The 25,357-nt window shown below is 40.3% G+C and overlaps 1 protein-coding gene across 1 annotated transcript in view; it reads left to right on the forward strand.

Annotated features, from left to right (window-relative positions):
• The window catches only part of LOC124605857 (rho guanine nucleotide exchange factor 26-like), a 188,642-nt gene that overhangs the window by 23,736 nt on the left and 139,549 nt on the right, over positions 1 to 25,357 (forward strand). The window contains 2 exon segments of the mRNA XM_047137792.1: positions 489 to 706; positions 10,562 to 10,757. Of these exon segments, the coding sequence (XP_046993748.1) occupies positions 500 to 706; positions 10,562 to 10,757 (403 nt within the window). The 5' untranslated portion in view covers positions 489 to 499.

Genomic DNA, 25,357 nt, shown 5'->3' on the forward strand with positions numbered 1-25,357 from the left:
TTTTCTTCTGCCCTGTGCGCACCTGCAGGCCAGTCCATGCATTTGATGCATAACAGGTGACTGGGTACCATGTAATTCCCAGCCCCAGGTGGACAGGTAGGGTTCGCACATACTCCCTGGTTCAGGCTAGGCCCAGGGAGAGGTGATTGTATTTGAATACGCATGCCTATACCAGTTTCTTTGGCACTTCAGTGTAAAATAAGGAATAAAACCAGTTTTCTTGTTGAATAAACATTTGTGATGATGATAATAAATATACTAAAAACAAATAACAATAACACAAAATTAGTAAATGGAAGATTATATCGCACAATGTTTGAAATGACGCAATTGCTGGCTATCGTAGAGATTGTTCTTTTAACTTAGTCGAGTAATAATACTTTAGACTGTTAATATCACAAGATACATTTCCTGCAACTTCACCTTTTTAAGCTAAGATGTGTGTATGCAGTTCATTTGTAGTCACTGTTGCTGCATTTTCTGTGCAGCACGTAACGGCATGGTGCACGTGCCGGGTGACTGCAGCGCAGAACTGCTGCGTGTGATTGCGAGCCTGCGCTCATCGGCCACCACCCGCAGTGTTCTGCTGCTCCGGGACCCTGGCAGCACTGCTACTGCCACCACCATTGGACCGGCTCCCTGCGCTGGCAGCATCAGCGGCCGCCGTCGCGTCAGGCCTCGCGTCGAGGTCGCCTCTGCCGCTTCTGTGAGTAGTGATCCTTCCTAATACAACAGTACCGGTTGCTGAGTCAAAGACTGTATTACTTCTTTTCACTTCAGAGATATAATTGTGTACTCTCTTTCACTGACAAGTTTTAGGAAGTGCACAATAAAAGGTTGTGCTCGGGTAGCTCGATTGGTAGATCAATTGCCTGCAAAAGGCAAAGGCCCCAGCTTTGATTCTCGGTCCAACACACCATTTTAATCTGCCATAAAGTTTGATATCTGTGCACAGTCCACTGCAGAGTGAAAATTTCATTCTGAAAATAAAAGATTTAATTGATAACAGGAACTGGCAGATTAAAAACTGTCTGTTTTGTACAAAAGTTATTATTCATTTCAAACCAGTGTAAATACTCTTAGTTTAGGAATGTCCTGTATGCCTCAGTGCAACACTGAACACTTAACATTGAAAATTTAAAACCAGAATGCAGCACAAATAATTAGCCCCAAGCACTTTAGCAAGTGCAGCTGACCAATGACGAAAATTGGCTCTAATCCTCTACTCGTCCTCAGAGGGATGCTGGTACATGGCAGACTTCCTACAAGTAGCACAAAGGGACTCACCACAGTTACCATCACTGTCTCATTCAACCCATGTCATTTTCAAGTTAAAAACTTGGGGTTTCAAAGATAATGAATATCTTCTTTCTCAGGATCTGACTGACTGCCAGGACCAAAGTATGTCTTAGATAGCTGTGGTCAGGCTTGCTATTGCTGCATTGATTTCATGTGGGACAGAGCTAGAAAATGTGGGATATAGGTAGTGAAGACAGTACAGCATCCACAACCTTCAGAGCCAGATTCACAGGGCAGGAGGAGGATGGAGACTGCCCCCAGAACAACCACATTGGTTTGAAATGTGGTTTCTCCTTTTCATTCTTTACAAATGTTCCATTTCTAGCAGGTTCTCACATATTTGGACTTGAAATCCCATACAATGCTAACAGCAGTGATAGGTCAAACTCATACTATAGAAGAAACACATCTGTCCTGGCAGGCAGCCATTTCGAAGGTGGTGGTCTCATAGTAGTTGTTGTCATCTTGGATAGCTCAAGTTTTAAGTAGGACATGATGGAACCCAAATACTGAGAAAATTTGTACATGAATGATACTGCAAAAAACTGTGAAGCTATAAAATGGCAACATGATTTGTCTATGAAAAATTATAGTTAGTTTTGGATTATAATCTACCACATTGGTGCAAAATCCAGTGACTGGGAACTGTAATGTGCATTATTCTCCTCACTTTCCAAATGATATTTGTCATCTACTGCCAGTGTGGGTTGGCTAGCTCCAAGCACCAGTGCAGTGCTCTGCTCTTTATCTAGTGTTGTTTCCATATAGGTTGATGAGGTCCAAAGTCTATTTAGCAGAGTTATGAGATGTACAGGTCTCTTACTTAGTTAGGTGTGTTTATTGGCCCTTCGCTACATAAAATCCACCACAGGTGCACATTTTTAACAGGTACAGTTGCCATGTCATCTTTCATTATTGTAAAACATGATTTTATTGAAACTGTTCTCATTATGCTAAATATAATGGCAAAGGTAACAGTTCATCCTCAGAGCTTAGAAAGAAAGCACTATTTATTCTTAAATATAAAATTTAAAACTGCATGGATGTAAAAATAATGTACTTGCTACCAAGGTAATTTCAGACTACCTGGTATGTACATTTGTCACCTTAAACAAACTGCCACTCCTGCTTGAGTCATTTTTATAGGAATGGGACTAAACTATTCGTAGAAGGCACAGACGCATGTTCAGTTTCACACATGCATGAAACTGATATATTGTAACTATAAATCTGAAAACAATATTATGAAAGGATAGACTGCTGCTCACCAAATAGGGGAGATGCTGAGTCACAGACAGGCACAAGAAAAAGACTGCTAAACATGTGGGTGCGAGCAATTGCCAAGTTGGCAGTGGTCATGTGTGTGTAAGTTGTGCTTGTGTGTCTGCCAAGTTGCACTCGTTCGCATTCCAGTCTTGGACTGAGACAGTGGTCATGTGGACTAAGTTATGCTTGCATGAATGTATGTGTGTGTCTTCTACTTTAAAGAAGGCCTTTTGGCCGAAAGGTCACGTCTTAAGCAGTCCTTTTGGTGTGCCAGTCTGCGACTCAACATCTCCACTGTGTGCTGCATAGCAATCTATCCTTTTCAAAATATTGTCATTATTCTTCCATCCTGGATTTTCCATTGTTTGTATCAATCTAAAAATAATGACATAAAAAACATTTTCTGTGAACTTTGAGAAAAATTAATATCACCCTGCCATATAGAGATCACTTAAAAGAAAACAGTATATATGCATGTTTATATATTACAAAAATGAAAACACTTACGTGTACTTCAGTCTTTAAAAATGTTTGAGCTTCAACAGTGTGATCATTAACTTCCATGAACCTGCATGTTAGTTATAGGTTTCATATAAGATACAGGGTGATTTTGCACAAGATGTAACATCCCTGTTGTTTCCTGAACTGTTATTGATGTCAAAACAAGAGTTTTGGGGCATCTTAATATGCAGAAGGGAACACAATTGTGTTATACGAGGTGTGTGCGAAAAGTAGAGAGACTGGTAACCCTGTGTTGTTCTACTTGTGTAGACCGGTGCGTTCATCCCTTCCAGGTGCTCAGTCAGAGTTTAAACTCTTTACAGCCATCACATGATTTCTGAGAGTGCTATGAGTGAAGTTGTGTTTCTACATCTACATCTATACTCTGCAAACCACTGTGAGGTGCATGGCAGAGGGTGTGTCCCACTGTACCAGATATAAGGGTTTCTTCCCATTTCATTCACATATAGAGTGCAGGAAGAATAATTGCCTGAATGCCTCTGGGCACACAGTAATTATTCTAATCTTATCATCACAATTCCTACGTGAGAAATATGTAGGGGGCTGTGCTACATCACTAGAGTAAAAATTTAAAGCTGGTTCTTGAAACTTTAACAGACTTTCTCGGGATAGTTTGTCTATCTTCAAAAGTCTGCCAGTTCATTTCCTTCAGTAACTCCGTGACACTCTCCCATGGATTAAACAAACCTCTGACCATTCATGCTGCCCTTCTCTGTATATGTTCAGTATCCCCTGTTACTCATATCTGGTATGGGTCCCACACCTTGAGCAATATTTTAGAACCTGTCACATGAGTGATTTGTAAGCAATCTCCTTTGTAGATTGATTGCACTTCCCCAGTTTTCTACCCATAAACTGAAGTTACCATCTGCTTTACACATACTGAACTTATCTGATCATTCCATTTCACATCCCTACAAAGCATTTCACCCAGGTATCTGTATGCATTAGCTGATTCCAGCAATGACTCATTGACATCATGAAAAAAGATAGTATGAAACCCAACTCATTGTTTTCTCATGTGACATACTGAAAGCTTTGGATCAAGGCAATCAGATAGATGCTGTATTTCTTAATTTCCGAAAAACATTTGATTCAGTACCACAGCTATGCTTATGATCAAAAGTTCATTTTGTGAAGTGCACAATTTTACATTTCTGAATACTTAGAGCAAGTTGGTAATCTATGCACCACTTTGAAATTTTAGCAAGATCTGACTGAATAGTTATGCAGCTCCTTTCAGATAGTACTTCATCATAGATAATTGCATTATCTACAAAAGCCTGATATTACTATTAATATTGTCTGCAAGGTCATTAATATACGACATGAACAGCAACAGCCCGAACACACTTCCCTGGGGCACATCCAAAGTTACTTTTACATCAGACAATGACTCTCCATCCAAGATAACGTGCTGTGTGCTTCCTACCAAAAGGTCCTGACTCCAGTCACAAATTTCACTTGATAACCCATATGATCATACTTTTGACTATAAGCATAGGTGTGGTACTGAATCAAATGCTTTTCAGAAATTAAGAAATACAGCATCTACCTGACTGCCTTGATCCAAAGCTTCCAGTATGTCATGTGAGAAAAGTATGAGTTGGGTTTCACATGATTGATTTTTTTCAAAACCCATGCCGGTTGGCATTGAGGTGGTCATTCTGTTAAAGACACCTCATTATGTTTGAGCTCAGAATATCTTCTAAGATTCTACAACAAATCAATGTCAGGATACTGGATGGTACTTTAATGGATCACTTCTACTACTCTCCTTGTAGATGAGTCTGACCTGTGGCTTTTTCCAAGAAATGGGCATGGTTATCTTGTTAGAGTGATTTATGGTAGATTATAATTAGAAGAGGGGCTAACACAGCTGCAAATTCAGTGTAAAATCTGACAGGGATTCCACTGGTCCCTGGAGCTTTGTCAAATTATAATGATTTCAGCTGTCTCTCAACACCACTGACACTAATACTTATTTCATTCATCTTCTCAGTGGTATGAAGATTAAATTGGGACAATTTTTCTGTGTCTTCCTTTGTAAAGGTACATTTGAAAATTGAGTTAAACAGTTGAGATTTTGCTTTGCTACCCTCAATTTCAGTTCCTGTCTAGTTCACTAAAGATTGGACACTAACTTTGCTGCCACTAACAGTCTTTACTTACAAGCAGAATTTCTTTGAGTTCTGTTTTTGTTGTGTGTTATGAAAATGAAACAGCAGAACTTAGAGCAACATTAGGTCATAAAGTTTAGTAAATAAACTTAGGGAATCCACAAGTATGACCTTCAAAAATTTGTAACAGACCTATGGGGAACATTCCTTATCAAGTGCACAAGTTTTTTGCAGGCACAAATCATTTTTGGAAGGCCAAGATGTTGAAGATGAACCTCACTCAGGGAGACCTTCAACTTCCAAAAACTGATAGAAATGTTGAAAATGTACGTGATCTTGTGAGATCAGACCAACGTTTAACAATAACTGTTAAACTTAAATACTTTCACCATGCATCGATTTTTGTCCAAAGTTTTGCACTTAGTTTTGTGCCAAAATGGTGCTGGAAAATCTCACAACTGAGCAGAAGGATAATGGAAGAAATTTTTGTGTTTATCTTCTCTTAGAATGTTGCCAGTGGCCACAAATGGTTCAGTCACATGACCACAGATGATAAAGGCTGGATTTTTTTATGTGGTCCTGAGAAAAGCAACAAAGTAAGAAGTGTTACACTGGGATTAAATTAGATTAACTTTCATTCCAATTGATCCACAGTGAGGTGGTCTTCCAGGATGTAAAACATGTGAGAAAAACAATAATACATGATAAATATTTACAACTAAAACAAATAAGCTAATGGAATGATTGTCTTATTTAAAATTTAAAAAAAGTTTCTTTTTATTTATAAGGTAATAAATGCATAATAGAGCTGCTACAATACTTATTTACAATGAACACATTTCTTTTCTGCATTGAAATGGTGCAGAAGTTAGATTTTATAACAAACAAACACACACACACACACACACACACACACACACACACACAATAGAGTAGAAGGAGTTGGCTACAAATACATCCTTTAGGCTTCGCTTAAACTGAATTTCATTGGTTGTTAAGCTTTTTATGGCTGCTGGCAAGTTACTGAAAATGCACACCTTTTTGTACAAGAGTAAGTGACTTTAAATCCTTGTGAAGATTATTTTTATTTCTAATATTGATTCCATGAATTGAGCTGCTGGTTTGAAATAGTGATGTATTTTTGACGACTGATTTCATTAAGGAATAAATATATTGGGAAGCAGTAGTTAGTATCCCTAGTTCCCTAAACAGGCCTCTGCAAGATGTTCTTGAGTTCACACCACATTTAACTCTTATTAGACGTTTTTGTGCCTTGAAAACTTTAGCTTGCCTTGATGAATTAACAAAAAATCCCACATGACATTATGGAGTGAAAGTAAGCATAGTATGCCAGATTTTTCATTTTTATATCCCCTATGTCTGACAGAGTTCGCATTGCAAATAGAGATTTATTTAGATGCTTCAGCAGTTCTGTGGTGTGCTCCTCCATGTTGAATTTATTATCAAGCTGTAATCCCAAGAATTTAACACTTTCCACTTCTTCTATCTGCTTGTCATCATATGTTAGGCATACACTTGTGGGACACCTCTTACAAGTTGTGAACTGCATGAGTGTGTTTTTTCAAAGTTTAGTGACAAATAATTGGGTAGGAACCAGTGATTAATGTCTACAAATATTTTATTAGCCAATCATTGTAAGACTACACTTGATTTGCTATTAATTGCAATATATGTATCATTGGCAAGCAAAACAAATTTGGTATCTGGTAATGTTACTGATGAAAGGTCATTGACATACATAAGAAAAGGTAAGGGCCCTTAGATGGAACCTTGTGGGACCCCACATGTAATTAGTTCCCAGTTGGATGATGCCTGATAGCTTAATACATGTCTCTTTCCTAATAACACCCATCGTTTCCTGCCATAGATATAAGATTTGAACCATTTCACAGCATTTCCTGTTACACCATAATATTCTAATTTACTTAAAAGGATATTGTGCTTTACACAGTCAAATGTCTTTGACAGATCACGAAATATACCAGCTGGCTGCAGTTTTTTGTCCAAATTAATTAAGTACATTTTCACTGTAAGTGTAGATCGCATTCTCAATATCAGAACCCTTTAGAAATCTGAACTGCAACTTTGACAGTAGGTTGTTTGTAATAAGATGGTTATAAAGCTGATAGTACATTATCTTTTCTAAAATTTTTGAGAACGCTGACAAGAGTGAAACTGGACAGAAATTGATGCTATTTTTTTTATCTCCCTTCTTAAACAGTGGCTTAACTTCAGCATATTTCAACCATTCAGGAAATATTCCATAGATAAATGACTGGTTACACAGATAGCTTAATATGTTACTTAACTCAGAATCACATTCTTTAATTAGCTTTGTTGATTTTGCATCATACCCACTAGATGTTTTTGATTTTAAAGATTTTATGATGGGCATTACTTCTGCTGGGGTAGTGAGGGTCAAATTCATATTATGGAAATTACTTGAAATGTCTGGTCTGAGGCATCCCATGGCAGCATCTACAGAACCTGACAACCCCATCTTTTCAGTAACAGTTATAAAATGTTTGTTAAAAAGTTCTGCAACACTATACACATCTGTCACCCATGTATCATTCACTATTAATGCTATTTGCCTCTCTTCATGTCTGGTTCTGCCCATCTCCTCATTCACTATATCCCATGTTGTCTTTATTTTGTTATCTGATGTGACTATATTTTCCTTGTAATATATTTGCTTTGATGTCCGTATTACAGTCTTTAATATTTTGCAGTATTTCTTGTAATATGCTATAGCATCAATACCAGAACTGTTTCGGATTGACATATACAGTTTTCTTTTTGTTTCACAAGATACCTCTGTTCCTTGAGTAATCCATGGCTTCTTTGTACACTTTGTTCTAACCTTGGTTAGTTTTGGAGGAAAACAGTGTTCAAGTAAGGTAAGCACTTTATTAGCAAAAGTGTTACATTTTTCATTCATGCCATGAGCACTGTAAACATCACTCCAGTGAATGTGTGTGAGTAGTGTCCTGAAATAATCAATTTTTGGATTATTGATTACCCTCTTGAGTTCAGCTGTAACAGATTTTATATCCTGTTCAGTATTAACATTTAACTGAAGGATCTGTTGTGTCATGGTCTGAGAGACTATTGACTATAGGTTTTGTAACATAATTTCATTCATTGGCCTTTTTTATAACGATATTATCAAAGGCTGTTTGTGAGCACTTGGGAAATTTACAGTGGGAATTAAGTTGAATGATAGTGTTACTAACTCAAATATGTTCTTATTGGGACAATCTTTAAGGAAATCTTCATTGAAGTCACCAGCAACCATTATTTCTTTGTTTTTGGTTGTTAAATGGGCCAGTACAGGTTCAAAGTGGTTTATGAACACATTAAAGGTACCTGCAGGTGCTCGATATACACTTAATATTGTGAAGGATTTTTTTATGAAATTCTACTTCTGTTGCACGTGCTTCCATATGCTGTTCTAAGCAAAATTTATGAATGTCTATGTTCTTAAATTTGACAGTTCCTGATGAATGTGGCATCTCTTCTTTTCTCCATTTCTGCTCTGTAAACGTGAGATGCTAACCTAAATTATGCAACACTTAAAAGTTCTAGACCAGTGGTCACGTGATGTTCAGAGAGGCAGATTTTCAGCTGGGTTTGAGGACTCTAATTCATCTATGCAGATAATTAATTCATTAATTTTATTTCTCAGTCCTTGAATATTTTGATACAATAAAGATAGCTGACATTTCACAATGACTGAGTTAAAATTGGGTTGAGTTGAAATTTCTGATGATTGTTGAAAATTCTTAACCAACAGCTGTTTATGCTGATGAAATTAGCTAGAATTAGGTTTTTTTGGTTTCTTTCTCAAATTGAAGGTTTGTCTGAATCTTAACCTCTCTTAAAACTTGGTTTCTTTCTGTCCTCCTGACCCTAAAATAGGGTCTTTTCTGAACCCTCTAACCACTGGTATTTTATCACTCATGACAGTGCCTGCCCCTTTAACTTTCCTGCTATTTTCCCAGCCAGTTTACCTTTCGCTTCCTGTTGAGGTGAAGGCCGTGCCTAGTATAATCCCACCTATTGAGAGAATCAACAGAAACTTCACCAATGTGTGACCCTGCACCCAACATAAGCAGCCATTCCAACTCCAAATTAACTCTCCTGACAGGAGAATTCAAATGAGGCCAGTCGTGGTGCACAAGAACAGATACAAAGTTAACACTAGTATGCTTCGGGTACCCACGATCCCTGTCAATACTGTTACCTGACCCACCTACTACAACCATGGTGTCTTTCTTAGTGAAATCTTTGCAAAGTGATCCTAAATCCTTTGTCACCTGCTCCAGACCAGCAGTAGATTAAAAAAAAAATTGGTGACCTGGTATTCTGATCCTAGTTCATCCTGCAAAAGTTGGCAAACACCTCTTCCATGGGAACTACCTAACAACAACACTTCCTTTCTATTTACTGATTTCCCTACATTCTTACTTTTCAATTTGTTGCAGAAAGTTTGTTGTGCATTGTCTACACCAGCAGCTGCTTGAGGCTCCCCAGCTTCTAACTGAAGCAACAGGTCATATGTATTTTCCATATTCACCACGAAGCTGTCAGACGAAGTTCTAGGCCTCTTCCTCCTGTTGCCTGTTGCCACTTCCTACCTCTCTTTTACTCTTCTCCATCCTTAACCTGTCAAGATCTCCCCTGGCCTTGTCTAGTTCAGCCTGAATCTCCTCAACTCAAAGATAAAACAGTGTTGATTTTTTTTTCTGACAGTAGGGGTATTGTTCACAAGGAATTTGTTCCAACCTGTCAACCAAGTGTTTTATAAAGATGTCTTTCAAAGCCTCATGAAAAGGGTGAGTGGAGTGAGACCAGACATTACAACCCTCAAAAGGTGTTCCTGTTGCCCCCCCCCCTTTTTTCACCTGATCTGAGTCCTTATAACTTATTTCTTTCCCCAGAATTGAAGAAGTCTTAAAAGCACATCATTTTTGGACTCTGGAGAACAATCAAAAGACTGTGACTGCCTTGTTAACGGCCCTACCACTTGAAGCCTTTCAGCTCTGCTACTAAGACTGGGAACAATGAGTTCACTGGTGTGTAGCTGCCTAAGGGAACTACTTTAAAGGAGACAATATTGCTGTTTGAAAATAAATAAATAAATAAATAAACTCTGGTACATAAAAAATCATTCTCGTTACTTTTCTCACACATCTCTGTGTACTTTTGCTGGAATATTCATTTTGATACCTCTAATCATACATGAAATAAAATGGTTGTCAAGAACCTGTATACAGACACTGAATACATATATTAGGAGTAGCTTATAATGGCAGTAATGAATGTTACAGAAACCTGCGATCCCAACGAAGCCTGTGGGAGATGAGAAAGTGGCTGCACAGGATGTACCTGAAGTCCCTCATGGCTGTGAGACCGTCCCAAATGGTGGATACTTGGGGCGGAAGGAGATGTTCTCCCTCCTGACCCAATCAGAAGGAAAGAGCAAAGCCAGGGAAACCTCTGACCAAAGCCAAAGCACCTCAAATGGTAAGCAGTAGACTTCCATTAGAGCTCATTATTACCATGGAGTAGATCCAAAACTTCTAAGTTCAACATTCCTTTACACATAATTAGTCATCACCTCAAAAGATTGCTGATAATTGCTGCCTCTAGTGTAATCCTCATTACATTACCTATAGAATAACCCTTTCAATACTGTTTTAAGTTCTGTTTCCCATATCACACTAACAACTGTTGTACTCTATCATGAATGCATGACAAGTAAGCAGCGTTTGTGATTTCTGCTGCTATTTATAGTATTACTACTTTTATTGTTATATGTTTCACTGTATTTGAGACTGAATAAATTAAGAAACAATTAGGGAACTCCTAGTTGCAACTGCCTTAAACTCTGAACTCCATTTGTGTAAATGTGATTAGAAACTGCTTCTTGGTAGCTGTGGTGATAAATACTCCATCAGCTGATTATTGTGATGTAATTGTCATTAGTTTGACATTGTGGGACAGTTTGTAGTTGCGAGGGAATTGCCTGGAGAGGAATCCACCATTGACCTTCCGTTCCCTGTGCCATCCTACAAACGATGATGAAGTCGTCGACCAGTTTCATTGCCGCATCTTCTGTTGAAATTGCTGCACATTGAATTTCATTATGAAAGTGCTGTTTTTATTCAATATGTCAGATGTGCAACTGAACTCTCGAGGGATGTGAGAATTTCTGTTTGATTGTGTCATACCTGCATTAGTTGTGCTGCTGGTACCCTGCAGAATACATGTGGGTTTGAGACAGTTCACTGTAACATTGGTTGCTTTCCCATGGAGAATATTAATGGTGTTAGCTCCACATTTTATCACTCTGTGGGGGCTTGAATATGGTGGGTGCAAGGCAGGACAGATTATATCATATATCGTAACATGATGCAGTCACATTCTTTTAGAGCATGATGAACAAACATTTTGGGTGAATGGTGTGCCTGTGGATGTGGTTTTCTGAGGTGTGTGATGTTCTGTTTCACTCTGTGGATGAGAGTAGGTGGATCATTAACTGCCAGCAGTGGTGTTGCCAAGACGAAGTTGACTGGTATTGTGAGTGGCTCACCACACAGTATTTCCACTAATGAAGCACGGAGGTCTTCCTTACAAATGAAACGCACACCTAAAAACACCCACAGCAAGGACTCTGTCCAATTACCACCATGACATGTGAATGTTGTTTTTAGTATGTGGCACTCCGCCAGCCTATTGCTTTGAGGGTGATATCTGTGTCGAAGTGCTGGACACTGCAAAGATTGCAGAGTTTGGTAAATAGTGATGACTTGAACTGATGACTGTGGTCAGTTATGGTGAAGGCAGGGCAGCTGAAACACGAGATCCATTACTGTACAAATGCCCTTGTCGTAGTCTATGCTGTAATGTCAGAGAGAGGTACGGCTTCGACCCAGAGGATGGCCCAGTCAACTGGAGACAGAATCTACCAGAAACCTGCTCACTGTGGAAGGAGTCAGACTAGGTCAAGGTGAACTTGTCGAAAGCAGCCTCAAGTTTTATAAATTGACCATATTTTGGGTGTGTAAGCCATCCCATCTTACAGTGCTGACAAGCTGTAAAAGCTTGTGTCCAATCTTTGCAATCTTGTTTGATGTTTGGGCATATGAAACTGTCCTTTATTTGTTTGGTTGTGGGTCATACTCCTGGGTGTGACAGTCTGAGTAATTGGTCCAAAAAGGCATTCCGTATAATGAGAGGAATGAGGGGTCTGGTGTGGTTTTGTGACACATCACAACAAACTTGTGCAGAGGACTCAGCCAAAGTGTGGGATACTATTTCTGACCCAGTCAGGATGTTATCTAGGAGGTTGCATGTTTGTTCATCCGGTTGTGCTTTCTCTACTTCATTGCAGTTGATATCCACTGAAAGTATATTTATCCGGGTGATTTAGTCTGTGACCATGTTGTCTGGCTCATGAAGGTGCTGGGCATTGGTCATAAACTATGTGATATAGTCCAGGTGTTACAAATGTTTTTGGCAGCAGTCTTTCAATGTGTTATGAATGTAATCCACGAGTGGAGGTGCTGATCAGTATAAATTGTAAGTTGTCTGCCGTCTATGTTGTCTTTGAAATGACACACTGCTGCGTATACTGCCAACAATTCCCAATCATATGCTGACCACTTGAGCTGTGGCACAGATAGTTTTTCTGAAGAAGAAGATACACAATGGTTGCTGTACTCCTGCTATAGTTTGATGAAGCACTGCTCCAGTCACCATATTGCTTGTGTCAGTTGTGACTGACAGGGGAGCAATCAGCAGCAGGTGTGCCAACGTTGTTAGTTACATGTTCCATAGATCATTTGAAAAGTTCTTTTATCAAATTATTTATTTATTTATTTTGCATCAGATGGGCGGACTTTAAACTGATCAAACATTTGTTGAATTTTTTGGCATCCATATAAGATTTATTTTGCCACACACACCTTCCTACAGTGCACTCATCAGTAGAGCTTGAATGCCAAACGGGGTAAGTACGATCAGTGAAAGTACACTATACCAAGAAACTGGCATAATGTGTAGTGATTGTGGGGTCATAGGCAGCTGGTAGGTGAGTTCTGTGTATAGCCTAGCTGGTCAGATGCTGTCATTGCTGATAGAATGGGGAAGAAAGGCCATACCAGATCTTCACAGATGGCATTTGTCTTCATTGATGAATGCTGCCAAAATATATCATTGCTCCAAAAATGATTTTGAGGTGTTCCTCATGTTCATGCAAGGAAAGGGAAAAGACAATATCATCCAGATATGCATAGAAAAAAGAGAATATTTTGTATGAAATGCTACCAAATTTCCATTGCGTTTTTCAGGCTATAGGGCATCAACAGAAATTCATAAAGTTCAAATGGGTTGACAACCCATACCTTGGGTATGTACTCCTTGCCCATGGGGTTTAGCAAGTAAGCATTTCTACAGTCTATAACACTGAACACAGTAGCACCTGCTAAGGTATGGGTCAAGCCTGGAATGTTCAGGATTGGGTAGCTATTAGCAACTGTAAGAGTGCTCAGTGCCTGATAATTCCCACATAATCAGTACATGCCATTCTTTTTGGGGGGAAAGATGGATGGGCAAGGCCCAAGGGCTGTCAGACTGTCTGATCATTACAGCTTGCAGTAATTTGTCTATAGTAGATTTAACTGGATAAAGTTTGCCTGGGGCCAGTCTTCGCCGTTTGTGCTGGACCAAGTGGCTGCACATTGTATTACTCGTATGTTCAGTTCTGTGTCAGCAGCACCCTGAGGAGCGGGGGTAGAGGGGGGGGGGGGGAGGAGGAGGAGGAGGTGGAGGAGGAGGAGGAGTAGTCACACATGTACTTGGACACTGTGAGAAAAATTTACTGTACTGATGTGAGAGTGGTGGAGTGTGTAGACTAAGGTCATCTGGGGTTGAAAGAATTTTAGCTTGCTGTCTGTGATTCTCTGCATGTAGGCTGATAATCTGTCTTCTGACTTTTTCATAACAATGTGTGACCTGCCATAACTCTGATTCCAATGCATGGCAGCCACAGAAAAGTCATAGATGGTTATCGCAAGCAGCAACCAGATCTGATGCCTGCACCTGTGGGTCGGTATCTGTTGACAGCTGCTGTGTGTACTGTGGTAGGACACCCGTGATGCCGCTCACGGATTCTCCACTGCTGTGGTGTTCAGGGTTCCATGTATCCAAGCCCAGACAGGTTCTCTGCTGACTGCTACCAAAAGCTGCTGTTGGAACATGTCATGCAGGCCCAGGTCAAACGTTAGAGTGTTGGTTCCATAAGTTGCAATAGGAGAATCGTTTGGAGCAGTAAAGTAAAAAAAATGTAAATGCTGTGTGGCTAGGGCCTCCCGTCGGGCAGACCATTCGCCTGGTGCAAGTCTTTAGAGTTGATGCCACTTCAGTGACTAGTGTGTTGATGGGGATAAAATGATAAGGACAACACAACACCCAGTCCCTGAGCAGAGGGAATCTCCAACCCAGCTGGGAATCGAACCTGGGCCATTAGGTATGACATTCCGTCGTGCTGACCACTCAGCTACCAGGGGCGGACGTTTGCAGCGGTAAACCTGTTGGTGAAGTGATCTAGTACGTACAATCTGTCATCATTGAATGTAGTCATGGTGAAACTAGATTGGCCCATGCCTTGTGACTGTAAGCGACTTGGACAAGTGGTGCAATCCAAGCCGCATATTGTGGATTACAATTCAAGTCTGGGTGACTGCACAGTTGCGAGCAGTTGTGTGCTGGAAAAGCTACACAGTGGCCGCATCATTCTCTTTTTTGTTTAAGGCCACACTGCGAGCTCTACACTATGGCTATCTTCATTGTGCCTGTGGAAATCTGCATAGAGATTCTCTTTCTGAATGTCCAACTTTCTCACGCCTCCCACACTGAGGTTTCCCATGATTCTACCGAATGCGATCAGATTGATGAAAATTAGAGAACATAATTTTTGTGTGGCAAAGGCCACCATCTTTTCCCTTGTTTTGGACCTGCATCTGTCTTTGTTAATGCTATCTGTTACAGTTTAAGTTAAGGTTTTTGAGAATTCTACTCATACTTTGCAAGAAATTTCAGCTGACAAACCAATAAAAATGCATCTAGTGCCTTCTGTTTTGTTTCTTCAAGATTGGCCATGTTGGCATTTGCATCATCCATTAACTGAATAGTATCTACTAATGTTCAATTTCCTAAGTTAATCAACAATACTTTCTACAGACTCTCCCTGTCTTTTGCTGTACCATTAAGCTGCTACTTAAAAGGGAAACTCCCCATCACACCCCTCAGATTTAGTGGTTAAGATGGTCCAGTGGTTACGTGTGTCAAAAACTGAACACAGATCAAGCATGAAAACAGGAAGAAGGTGTACTGAACTATGAAAAAAAAAAAACAAAATAGGAACAGTGAACTGTTAAAGAACAAGAAGTGCAATAAAGAGCAGCCTTAAGCAGCAATGGCGCTGTAGTAAATGGTAACTATGTTGGACTGCCAAGCGGGCGAGCTGTGTTTGAAACTCCCTCATTTCATTTATTTTTCTCACAACATTATGATTTGTCTGTCTGGTAATTGAAATGTTTGTTCTCTTTCTGTAGTCTTGGCAGTTGTCATACTATACATTGGTTACAGAATATGAGCCATGCGGTAACAATACGTTACCGTCACAAGTAAATGTGATGAATAGTGAGAGTGGGCGAGATACCACATAGACATCTCACAAAAATGAAAACAACAAATAAATGGGTGTGAACTATGTTACAACTAAGGAATTCAAGAGTCAAGACCTCCAAACTGGAACGCAACTACAAAAATGTTAAAAACAAGTGTTTTGACAGAGCACAGAGAACTGTGTAGTTTTGAAACTCTTGCATTCATTTGTTGCAGCTTATGTGACAAAATATTATGTTTTCATCATTTCCTTGGAAGTAATCCCATTCACATTCATATGAACACCTATACCGGGCAAGGAGGCATATCTCACTCACTTACTAGTCATACAAATTAGCAGTGTCGATAAGAGATTCCTGTTGTATGACCCATGTTCTGTCACTAATGCCATGTATAATACACCATATGTGTTTTCTGGTGGAGGATTCTATTGACTTATTCTCTTGTCGTGAAACGTTTGCAGTATCCATTCGAGAGCCACTTTGTTTCAGCTGCTAATAGAGTAGTTGTGCAGAATACTGTCATTATAGGTCCCTATGTTTACACTTCGCTGTCACAAACAGACATTACACATTGACACAGACACAAATTAGATAATGCGAACAGCGAAAAATAAAAATTGGCACAAGAGAGCAGTTTGAACATGGCTAGCCATCTTGGTAGTCGAACACCGTAATCACTTAACCACAATGCCATTGCTTTTACATGCAGCTTTATATTGAACTTCTTATCCTTGCTCCGTTCACTGTTTCCATTTTGCTTTTTTTTTTTTTTTTTTTTTTTTTTTTCCACCGTCCAGCACTCCTTCCCTTTTTCATGCTTGATTTGTGATCAGTTCTTCACAAGCTGTCTACTGGGCCCTCTTACCACTGACTCTGAGGAGAGTGCAATGAGGAGTTTCCCTTGTTAGTTACTGCTTGTCATTCTATCAGAGCGAGTTTAAGTCCCAAGTGACACAAGCCACCACTTGGGGGTGCCCAGCTGACAGGGATGCCAGAGGCACCCAAGTGCAATATTTGTATGCAGCATGTTTCACAAATAATGGTGACTACTCAAGTGGGTGAAAGTGTATGAGGGAAGAGGGTTGAGGAAGGGTGGCAAATCAATAGTCATTTGTGTGGAAAAATGTTCTCGAACTGACCCTGCATTCCATTCTCCCATTTTTGCAACTGTCGGTACATAATCTACAAAAATAAAAATATCTTCCCCTGATCTACCTGGAGGAGGAGTCACCAATGAGGCTGTACTGGTATCTAGCTCAGGCAGGTACAAGTTAGGAAAGGACTGTTCCCTTCTCTTCCTCTGTAGACTCTTGAACTCCACTGTGATTCTAAATTATCAGGTCACATTTGAGCATCATGATCACACAGATGTTGAAATGCTTCCTGCTTTCTACATCATGCCATTTTGGTTACTATCTGTTACTACCAAAACACAAAATAACAATTTTCTCAAAGTTCAAAGGAAGGAGAAAGAAATAACCATACAGGCCCAAACCAAAACTTGAAGTCAGAACTTTTTTTTCCTCACTGCTTCTGCCATCATTGCTCTTTCATGATTGGAATGTCGAACCAATACTGTGGTCTCCACCATTATTTCTGACACTACTTTTAGAGGGTGTGGATATGTTCTACTGGAGGATGGCGGTTTGGGCTGAGCCAGAAGCTGTTTAAATTTTGTACAATCCCTTTATTACTCAAACAGTTAATATGAAAAGCTCAAACCTACATCTTCTGGTACTGGAATGTGAATGTACACCCACAAACCCTGATGGGCATGCTGTGCTCAGGGCAGCCGAGGCGTGGTGAGACCTCAGGCAGTCTACGTCCCCCGCCCAGTGCCTGAGCTAAGCCAACCTGATGTGGGAGCTGAAAATGGCACACAGATTGCTAGGCAGGAGAGACCCACCCAGCCATGGTGTGAGACAGGCTTAGATGTCGAGGGAGAGAATCTCGGACCAGCAGCTAGCTGAATGTGACTGGCTGTGGCGAATGCCCCAGTGGCTCGGTGACTACGTCGGCCTCAGTTCTATCCTTGACCCATCTGGCAGTGGCCAAACCCTCTGACAGGAGGTCCAGTTGGGATGGCAATACAGTGGCAGTGACCTCACAGCAGAAATTGGCACTATGCGGTTGACAACTCGACGACTCTCCACTTTGATGAATGATCGACCCAGCTGGATGGCCAGTATTTATGTGCAGCAAAGAGGGTTTGTTGTGGCATTGCTGCTCTTCTGCTGCTGCTGCTGTCGCTGCTGTTGCAAGTGTCACATACACCATATGCTGAAGTGTCCCTTGTTCCAGTAACTAGCTGGGTACAAGATGGCACGTGGGTGGCGATGCCTAGTGTATTGCTGGCAGTAGCCCACACTACAATATCGAGCTCTTGTGCCTAGGCCCATATTGCTAGTTGCATGCCTATCAGCCTTCTTGTAAGTCTATAATAAAAGTTCAGTTACTAATCCCACTTCTAAGCATTGTAAATTTTCACTTGCAACATTGTAAACACTGGTGAGTAAATAAAAAAAACATAGAAAGACATATTTTAATAAAATGTTCTATTACTTCAGGGAAGACAACAGTTTACCTGAGTAATAATTCAGGTAGCCCCACATCTACAACTGATGGACAGAGTCCTGAAATTGTGGAGAAGCCTCCACATGTTCCTCTCCAGAAAAGTGGAAATACAAGTGTTGTAATGATACACGGAAGTTTGTCTCGAGAAACACAAGCAGTTTTCAGTGTAACAAGTACTACAGAGACAGAACTGGGGATGCTTACAACAGTAGTGACTACAGCTGTGGTATCTAATGTGGATGCAGAGCCAACGTTGGCAGTGTCGTCGTCGTCATCATCGTCATCGTCATCATCAGCAGCAGCAGCCACAGCAGCAGAGACGACGACGACGACAACAACAACACTAACAACAACAACAACAACAACAACAACACTAACAACAACAACAACAACACTACCAACAAAAGAACAAGAAGAAGAAGCAGCAGAAGAAGGAGGAGCAGCAGCATCACCACCACCACCGCCACCACTGCCGCCACCCCCATCAACAACTACTACTACTACTACTACTACTACTACTACTACTGCTATTAAAGGTCATTTAAAGATTAACTATTTTATGTTGAGTTTTCAATAGTCTGCAGTGTTACTAACAAACCAAATAACAAAATAACTAAACTGTTCAAACTTGTATGCTCAATGTTCTATATTATTGACTCTAACATTAGAAGCTAAGCTTGTTGCAATTAACACGAAATTAACAATCTATTAACAACATGTAACCACACAGATGGAGACATTAAATATCAGCAATTATAGACTAGTATAATTTTAATGTAGAGTTAACATGGAAAACGGAGGAGTTGCAACATACATAAAAGTTGGACACCAAGTTAAAAACATTGAAACAAACAGTTTTTGTGTAGATCAGAACCTATAGCATGTGCTTGTGAGTTGTGCAGAATATTTCTCTGGTAATTGTAACAGTCTACAGATGCCCTCTAGGAAACTTTCAGCTGTTTATGAGAAAACTAGATGCATCATTGAGCTACCTGTCAGACAAGAAGAAACAGTTAATAGTTTGTGGAGATTTCAATATAAATTTCTTAAGATACAGTAAGAAAAATGAACTGGAATCATTATTTGCCTCTTTCAATCTCATTTCAGTGGTTACATTTGCAACTCATGTGAAGTAAGATAGTATGGTCCCAACCAATAACATTTTTATGCACATTGCTCATGTTGAAACAGTTAGTGTGTACCCTGTTGTTAATGGACTGTCGGATCATGATGCGGAATTAATGGAAATAAACAACAGATCTTACACTCCTGAGGCAGCTTCATATAGAGGAGTCAGGCTTATTAATGAGAACAGGATACTGTGTTCTAAGAAAAAGTTGAAACAGGATGTGTGGAATAAGGTATATACAGAAAGAGATGTTAATGTCAGTTCAGTTTCTTCCATATTTGTGTCAATATTTGAAAGTTAATTTCCTATTAAATTAGCCAGAAGTTCCATTAAAAAATAAGTTATCCGTGGAGAACTAAGGGAATTAAAATCTCCTTTAAGAGGAAGAGAGAAATTTATATATTTACCACAATAACTGAAGAACCAATCTTACTTGCAAACTACAGAAAATACTGTACTACATCTATACTTTGCAAACCACTATGAGGTTCATGGCAGAGGGTACATCCCATTGTACAAGTTATTAGGTTTTCTTACTGTGCCATTCACATAAGGAGTGTGGGAAGAATAATTGTTTGAATGCCTCTGTTACTCTAATCTTATCCTCATGATTCCTGTGTGAGAGATACCTAGGCGGCTGTAGTATGTCCATAGAATAATCCTTACAAGCTGGTTCTTGAAACTTTGTTAATAGACTTTCTCTGGATAGTTTATGTCTGGCTACAAGAGTTTGCCATTTCAGTTCCTTCAGTTTCTCTGTGACACTCTCCCATGGAGTAAACAAACCTGTACCCATTCGTACTGCCCTCCTGCATATAAGTTCAATATCCCCTGTTAGTCCTATCTAGTACGGGTACCACACATTAGAGCAATATTCTAGGATGGGTCACATGACTGATTTTTAAGCAATTTCTTTTGTAGACTGACTGCACTCCCCCAGTATTCTACCAATCAACCAAAGTCTAGCACCTGCTTTACCCACGACTGACCCTATGTGATCATTCCATTACATATCTCTACAAAGTGTTACACCCAGGTATTTGTACGAGTTGGCTGATTCCAACAGTGACTCATTGATATTATAGTCATAGGATACTACATTTTTTCATTTTGTGAAGTGCAAAATTTTACATTTCTGAACACTTGGGGGCAAGTTGAAACATAATCAAGATCAGACTGAATATTTATGCAGCTTCTCTCAGTACTTCATTATAGATAACTGAATCATCTGCAAAAAGCCTGATTATATTATTAATGTCTGTGAGATCATTAATATACAACATGAACAGCTGGTGCACACCCAAAGTTACTTCTACATCTGACAATGATTCTCCATTGAAGATAACATGCTGTGTCCTCCCTACCAAAAAGTCCTCAAATCAGTCACAAATTTCACTTGATATCCTATATGATTGTAGTTTTGAAAATAAGCATAGATGGTGTACGGAGTCAAGAAATACTGCATTTTCATGGTTTTCTTGATGCAGAGCTTTCAATATGTCATGTGAAAAAAGTGCGAATTGGGTTTTACATAATTGATGTTTTCTAAAACCATGCTGGTTGGCATTGAGGAAATCATTCTGTTCAAGATATCTCGTTATGTTTAATCTCAGAATATGTTCAAAGATTCTACAACAAATTGATGTCAACGATATTGGACAATAGTTTTGTGGATCACTTCTACTACCCTTCCTAAAGATGAGTGTGCCCTGTGCCTTTTTCAAGAACTGGGCACAGTTTTTTTATTTGAAGGATCTATGATAGATTATAGTGAGAAGAAGGGCTAACTCGGCTGCAAATTCAATATAGAATATGACAGGGACTCCATCGAGGCCCAGAGTTGTTTCTCAACACTGCTGACACTAATACTTATTTCATTCATCCTTTCAGTGGTACGAGGATTAAATTGGGGCAATTCTCCTGTGTTTCCTGTTGTAAAGAAACACTTGAAAATGGAGTTAAGCACATGAGCTTTTAGATTGCTACCCTCAATTTAATTTACTGTCTCATCCAATAGGAACTGGACACTAACTTTGGTGCCACTAGCAGCCTTTACAACAACCAGAATTTCTTGGATTTTGTGAAATGTCATTTGACAGTATTCTGCTAAGGTAGTCATTGAAGCATCACGCATTGCTCTCTTGACAGCCAAACACTTTTCATTCAGCATCTCTGTATTTATAGCCCTACACTTTCGTTTACACCTTTTACTTTACGGAAAGTCATTAAAATGTCCTAAAGTATGCATGTCTTGACAGAAATTAATAATGCAGATAATAAGAGTAAAACTCCATGAGATGTGATCAAACAGGAGTCAGGACAGACAGCTGGTCTACAATATACCATAACAAATTAAATGAAAATGTTGTGATTGATAATTTATGAGGGTCATTCAATAATTAAAGAGACAAATTGGTCTGGAGAAAAAAGCATTTATTTTTAGAAAACGATACTTCTTCTACTTTTCAACATAATTCCATTGAACATTTATGCACTTGTTCCAACAGGCTATGAGCTCTTTTATTCCAGCTGCAAAGAACTCTTTATCTTAATGTTTGAACCAATTTCCCACAAACTTTTTCACGTCTTCAACATCCTGGAACCTCTTCCCACGTAATGCCTCCTTCAGTGTGCCAAACAAATGGAAATCACTAGGTGCTAAATAAGGACTGAAATGGGGATGAGGTGGTACTTCCCAGTCCATTTTGTTGATGATTTCACAGGATAGTTGAGCAATGTGAGTTCGTGCATTGTCCTACTGGAGAATCACACCTCTCCTCTGAGATTGGCGATGTCTCTCTCTCATAGATGGCTTCACCTTGTTTAAAAGCAAATCTGAATAGTATTGGCTGTTCATTGTACACTGCTCTTGAAGATAATCACAGAAAACTGGACCTTCACAATCCCAAAGCACTGTCAACATGACTTTTTCTGCTGATGCTTGGGTTTTGAATTTTTTCTTGACAGGTGAGTTGGGGTGCTTCCACTCCATGCTTTGTATTTTTGATTCTTGCTCATAGAAGTGAATACAAGTTTCATCACAAGTTAAAATTTTGTTGAGGAAGTGCTCACCTTCTCTTTCATAACGTTCCTTTTGTTCTGTGCACACTCTCAACCTTGTTTCCATGTGTAGTCACGTCAACTCCTTTGGGACCCATCTTGCACATTTTGCGGTACTTCAGTTTGTTGCAAATAATCTTGTGAGCTATACCAATACTAATTTGAACCTTATCTACTATCATTTCCACAGTCACACAGGAGTCGGCATGAATAATGTCATCAATTCGATTTTCAAGCGAGGGAGTTGAAACTGCAACTGGTTGGCCAGAACGGTGTTTGTCAGTCATTGAGTTGCAACAATTTTTGAACTGCTCTACCCACTTGTAAAAATTTGCACAATTCATACAACCTTCACCATAAGTATATATTTATTGGTTTCTCGCCTTCAGCAAGTAAAAAACGAATAACAGAACGTTGTTCAACTAATGTAGATGTTTCAAGCAGACTCGCCATCTTGAAATGTATTTTTGAGGTTACAAACAAAACAGCTGATCAGGGCTCATCCCAGTGAGGCCAACTTAAAGCCATAAAAGAACCAAACTTGCACTATGAACAGTTTTTTCCCCAGACCAAATTGTCACTTGGGAATGTATTAAAAATATTCCACAAAACTTTAAGCATCTAGAAGCGGCATCAAAATCCTTTTCTGAAATTAATATATTTATAAAATTCTAGTTCATATGGTGTTAATGGCATTTCGAACAGAATTCTGAAAATTTGTTCTAACTTAATTGTTCTACTTAATAACTAATGTTCTTAGTGATATACATAATCCACTATTGACACGGGGAATTTTTCCAGACAGATCAAAATACACTCCTGGAAATTGAAATAAGAACACCGTGAATTCATTGTCCCAGGAAGGGGAAACTTTATTGACACATTCCTGGGGTCAGATACATCACATGATCACACTGACAGAACCACAGGCACATAGACACAGGCAACAGAGCATGCACAATGTCGGCACTAGTACAGTGTATATCCACCTTTCGCAGCAATGCAGGCTGCTATTCTCCCATGGAGACGATCGTAGAGATGCTGGATGTAGTCCTGTGGAACGGCTTGCCATGCCATTTCCACCTGGGGCCTCAGTTGGACCAGCATTCGTGCTGGACGTGCAGACCGCGTGAGACGACGCTACATCCAGTCCCAAACATGCTCAATGGGGGACAGATCCGGAGATCTTGCTGGCCAGGGTAGTTGACTTACACCTTCTAGAGCACGTTGGGTGGCACGGGATACATGCGGACGTGCATTGTCCTGTTGGAACAGCAAGTTCCCTTGCCGGTCTAGGAATGGTAGAACGATGGGTTCGATGACGGTTTGGATGTACCGTGCACTATTCAGTGTCCCCTCGACGATCACCAGTGGTGTACGGCCAGTGTAGGAGATCGCTCCTCACACCATGATGCCGGGTGTTGGCCCTGTGTGCCTCGGTCGTATGCAGTCCTGATTGTGGCGCTCACCTGCACGGCGCCAAACACGCATACGACCATCATTGGCACCAAGGCAGAAGCGACTCTCATCGCTGAAGACGACACGTCTCCATTCGTCCCTACATTCACGCCTGTCGCGACACCACTGGAGGCGGGCTGCACGATGTTGGGGGCGTGAGCGGAAGACGGCCTAACGGTGTGCGGGACCGTAGCCCAGCTTCATGGAGATGGTTGCGAATGGTCCACGCCGATACCCCAGGAGCAACAGCGTCCCTGATTTGCTGGGAAGTGGCGGTGCGGTCCCCTACGGCACTGCGTAGGATCCTACGGTCTTGGCGTGCATCCGTGCGTCGCTGCGGTGCAGTCCCAGGTCGACGGGCACATGCACCTTCCGCCGACCACTGGCGACAACATCGATGTACTGTGGAGACCTCACGCCCCACGTGTTGAGCAATTCGGCGGTACGTCCACCCGGCCTCCCGCATGCCCACTATACGCCCTCGCTCAAAGTCCGTCAACTGCACATACGGTTCACGTTCACGCTGTCGCGGCATGCTACCAGTGTTAAAGACTGCGATGGAGCTCCGTATGCCACGGCAAACTGGCTGACACTGACGGCGGCGGTGCACAAATGCTGCGCAGCTAGCGCCATTCGACGGCCAACACCGCGGTTCCTGGTGTGTCCGCTGTGCCGTGCGTGTGATCATTGCTTGTACAGCCCTCTCGCAGTGTCCGGAGCAAATATGGTGGGTCTGACACACCGATGTCAATGTGTTTTTTTTTCCATTTCCAGGAGTGTATGTTAAACCTCATAATAAGAAATGTGACAAGAAAAAGTTAAATAATCATCGTCCAGTTTCGTTACTGCCAGATTTTTCCAAAATATTCAAAAAATTGATGCACTGAAGAGAAGTCTCTCATTTAAGTAGAAACAGTTCAAGTAGTATATCACAGTTTGGAATCCAGAAGGTTGCTCAGCTGAGAATGTTACTTATACGTTCACTCACCAAATATTACAAGCCTTAAATAATAAAATACAGCCAGTTTGTAATTTTGTAATCTTTCCAAGGTGTCTTATTGGGTAGGTCATGCTCTCTTAGAAAATCTCAGGTTATGTAGAATTAATGGTTTTACACACATCTGGTTTGAATTGTACTTAACATCAAATAAAGTTTTGAAAGGTGGAAAATGTTAGTGATGAGGGAGAAATAATGAAGCCCTGTGGGGTTC

Source organism: Schistocerca americana, chromosome 3 (genome assembly GCF_021461395.2).
Source record: "Schistocerca americana isolate TAMUIC-IGC-003095 chromosome 3, iqSchAmer2.1, whole genome shotgun sequence".
NCBI lineage: Eukaryota > Metazoa > Arthropoda > Insecta > Orthoptera > Acrididae > Schistocerca > Schistocerca americana.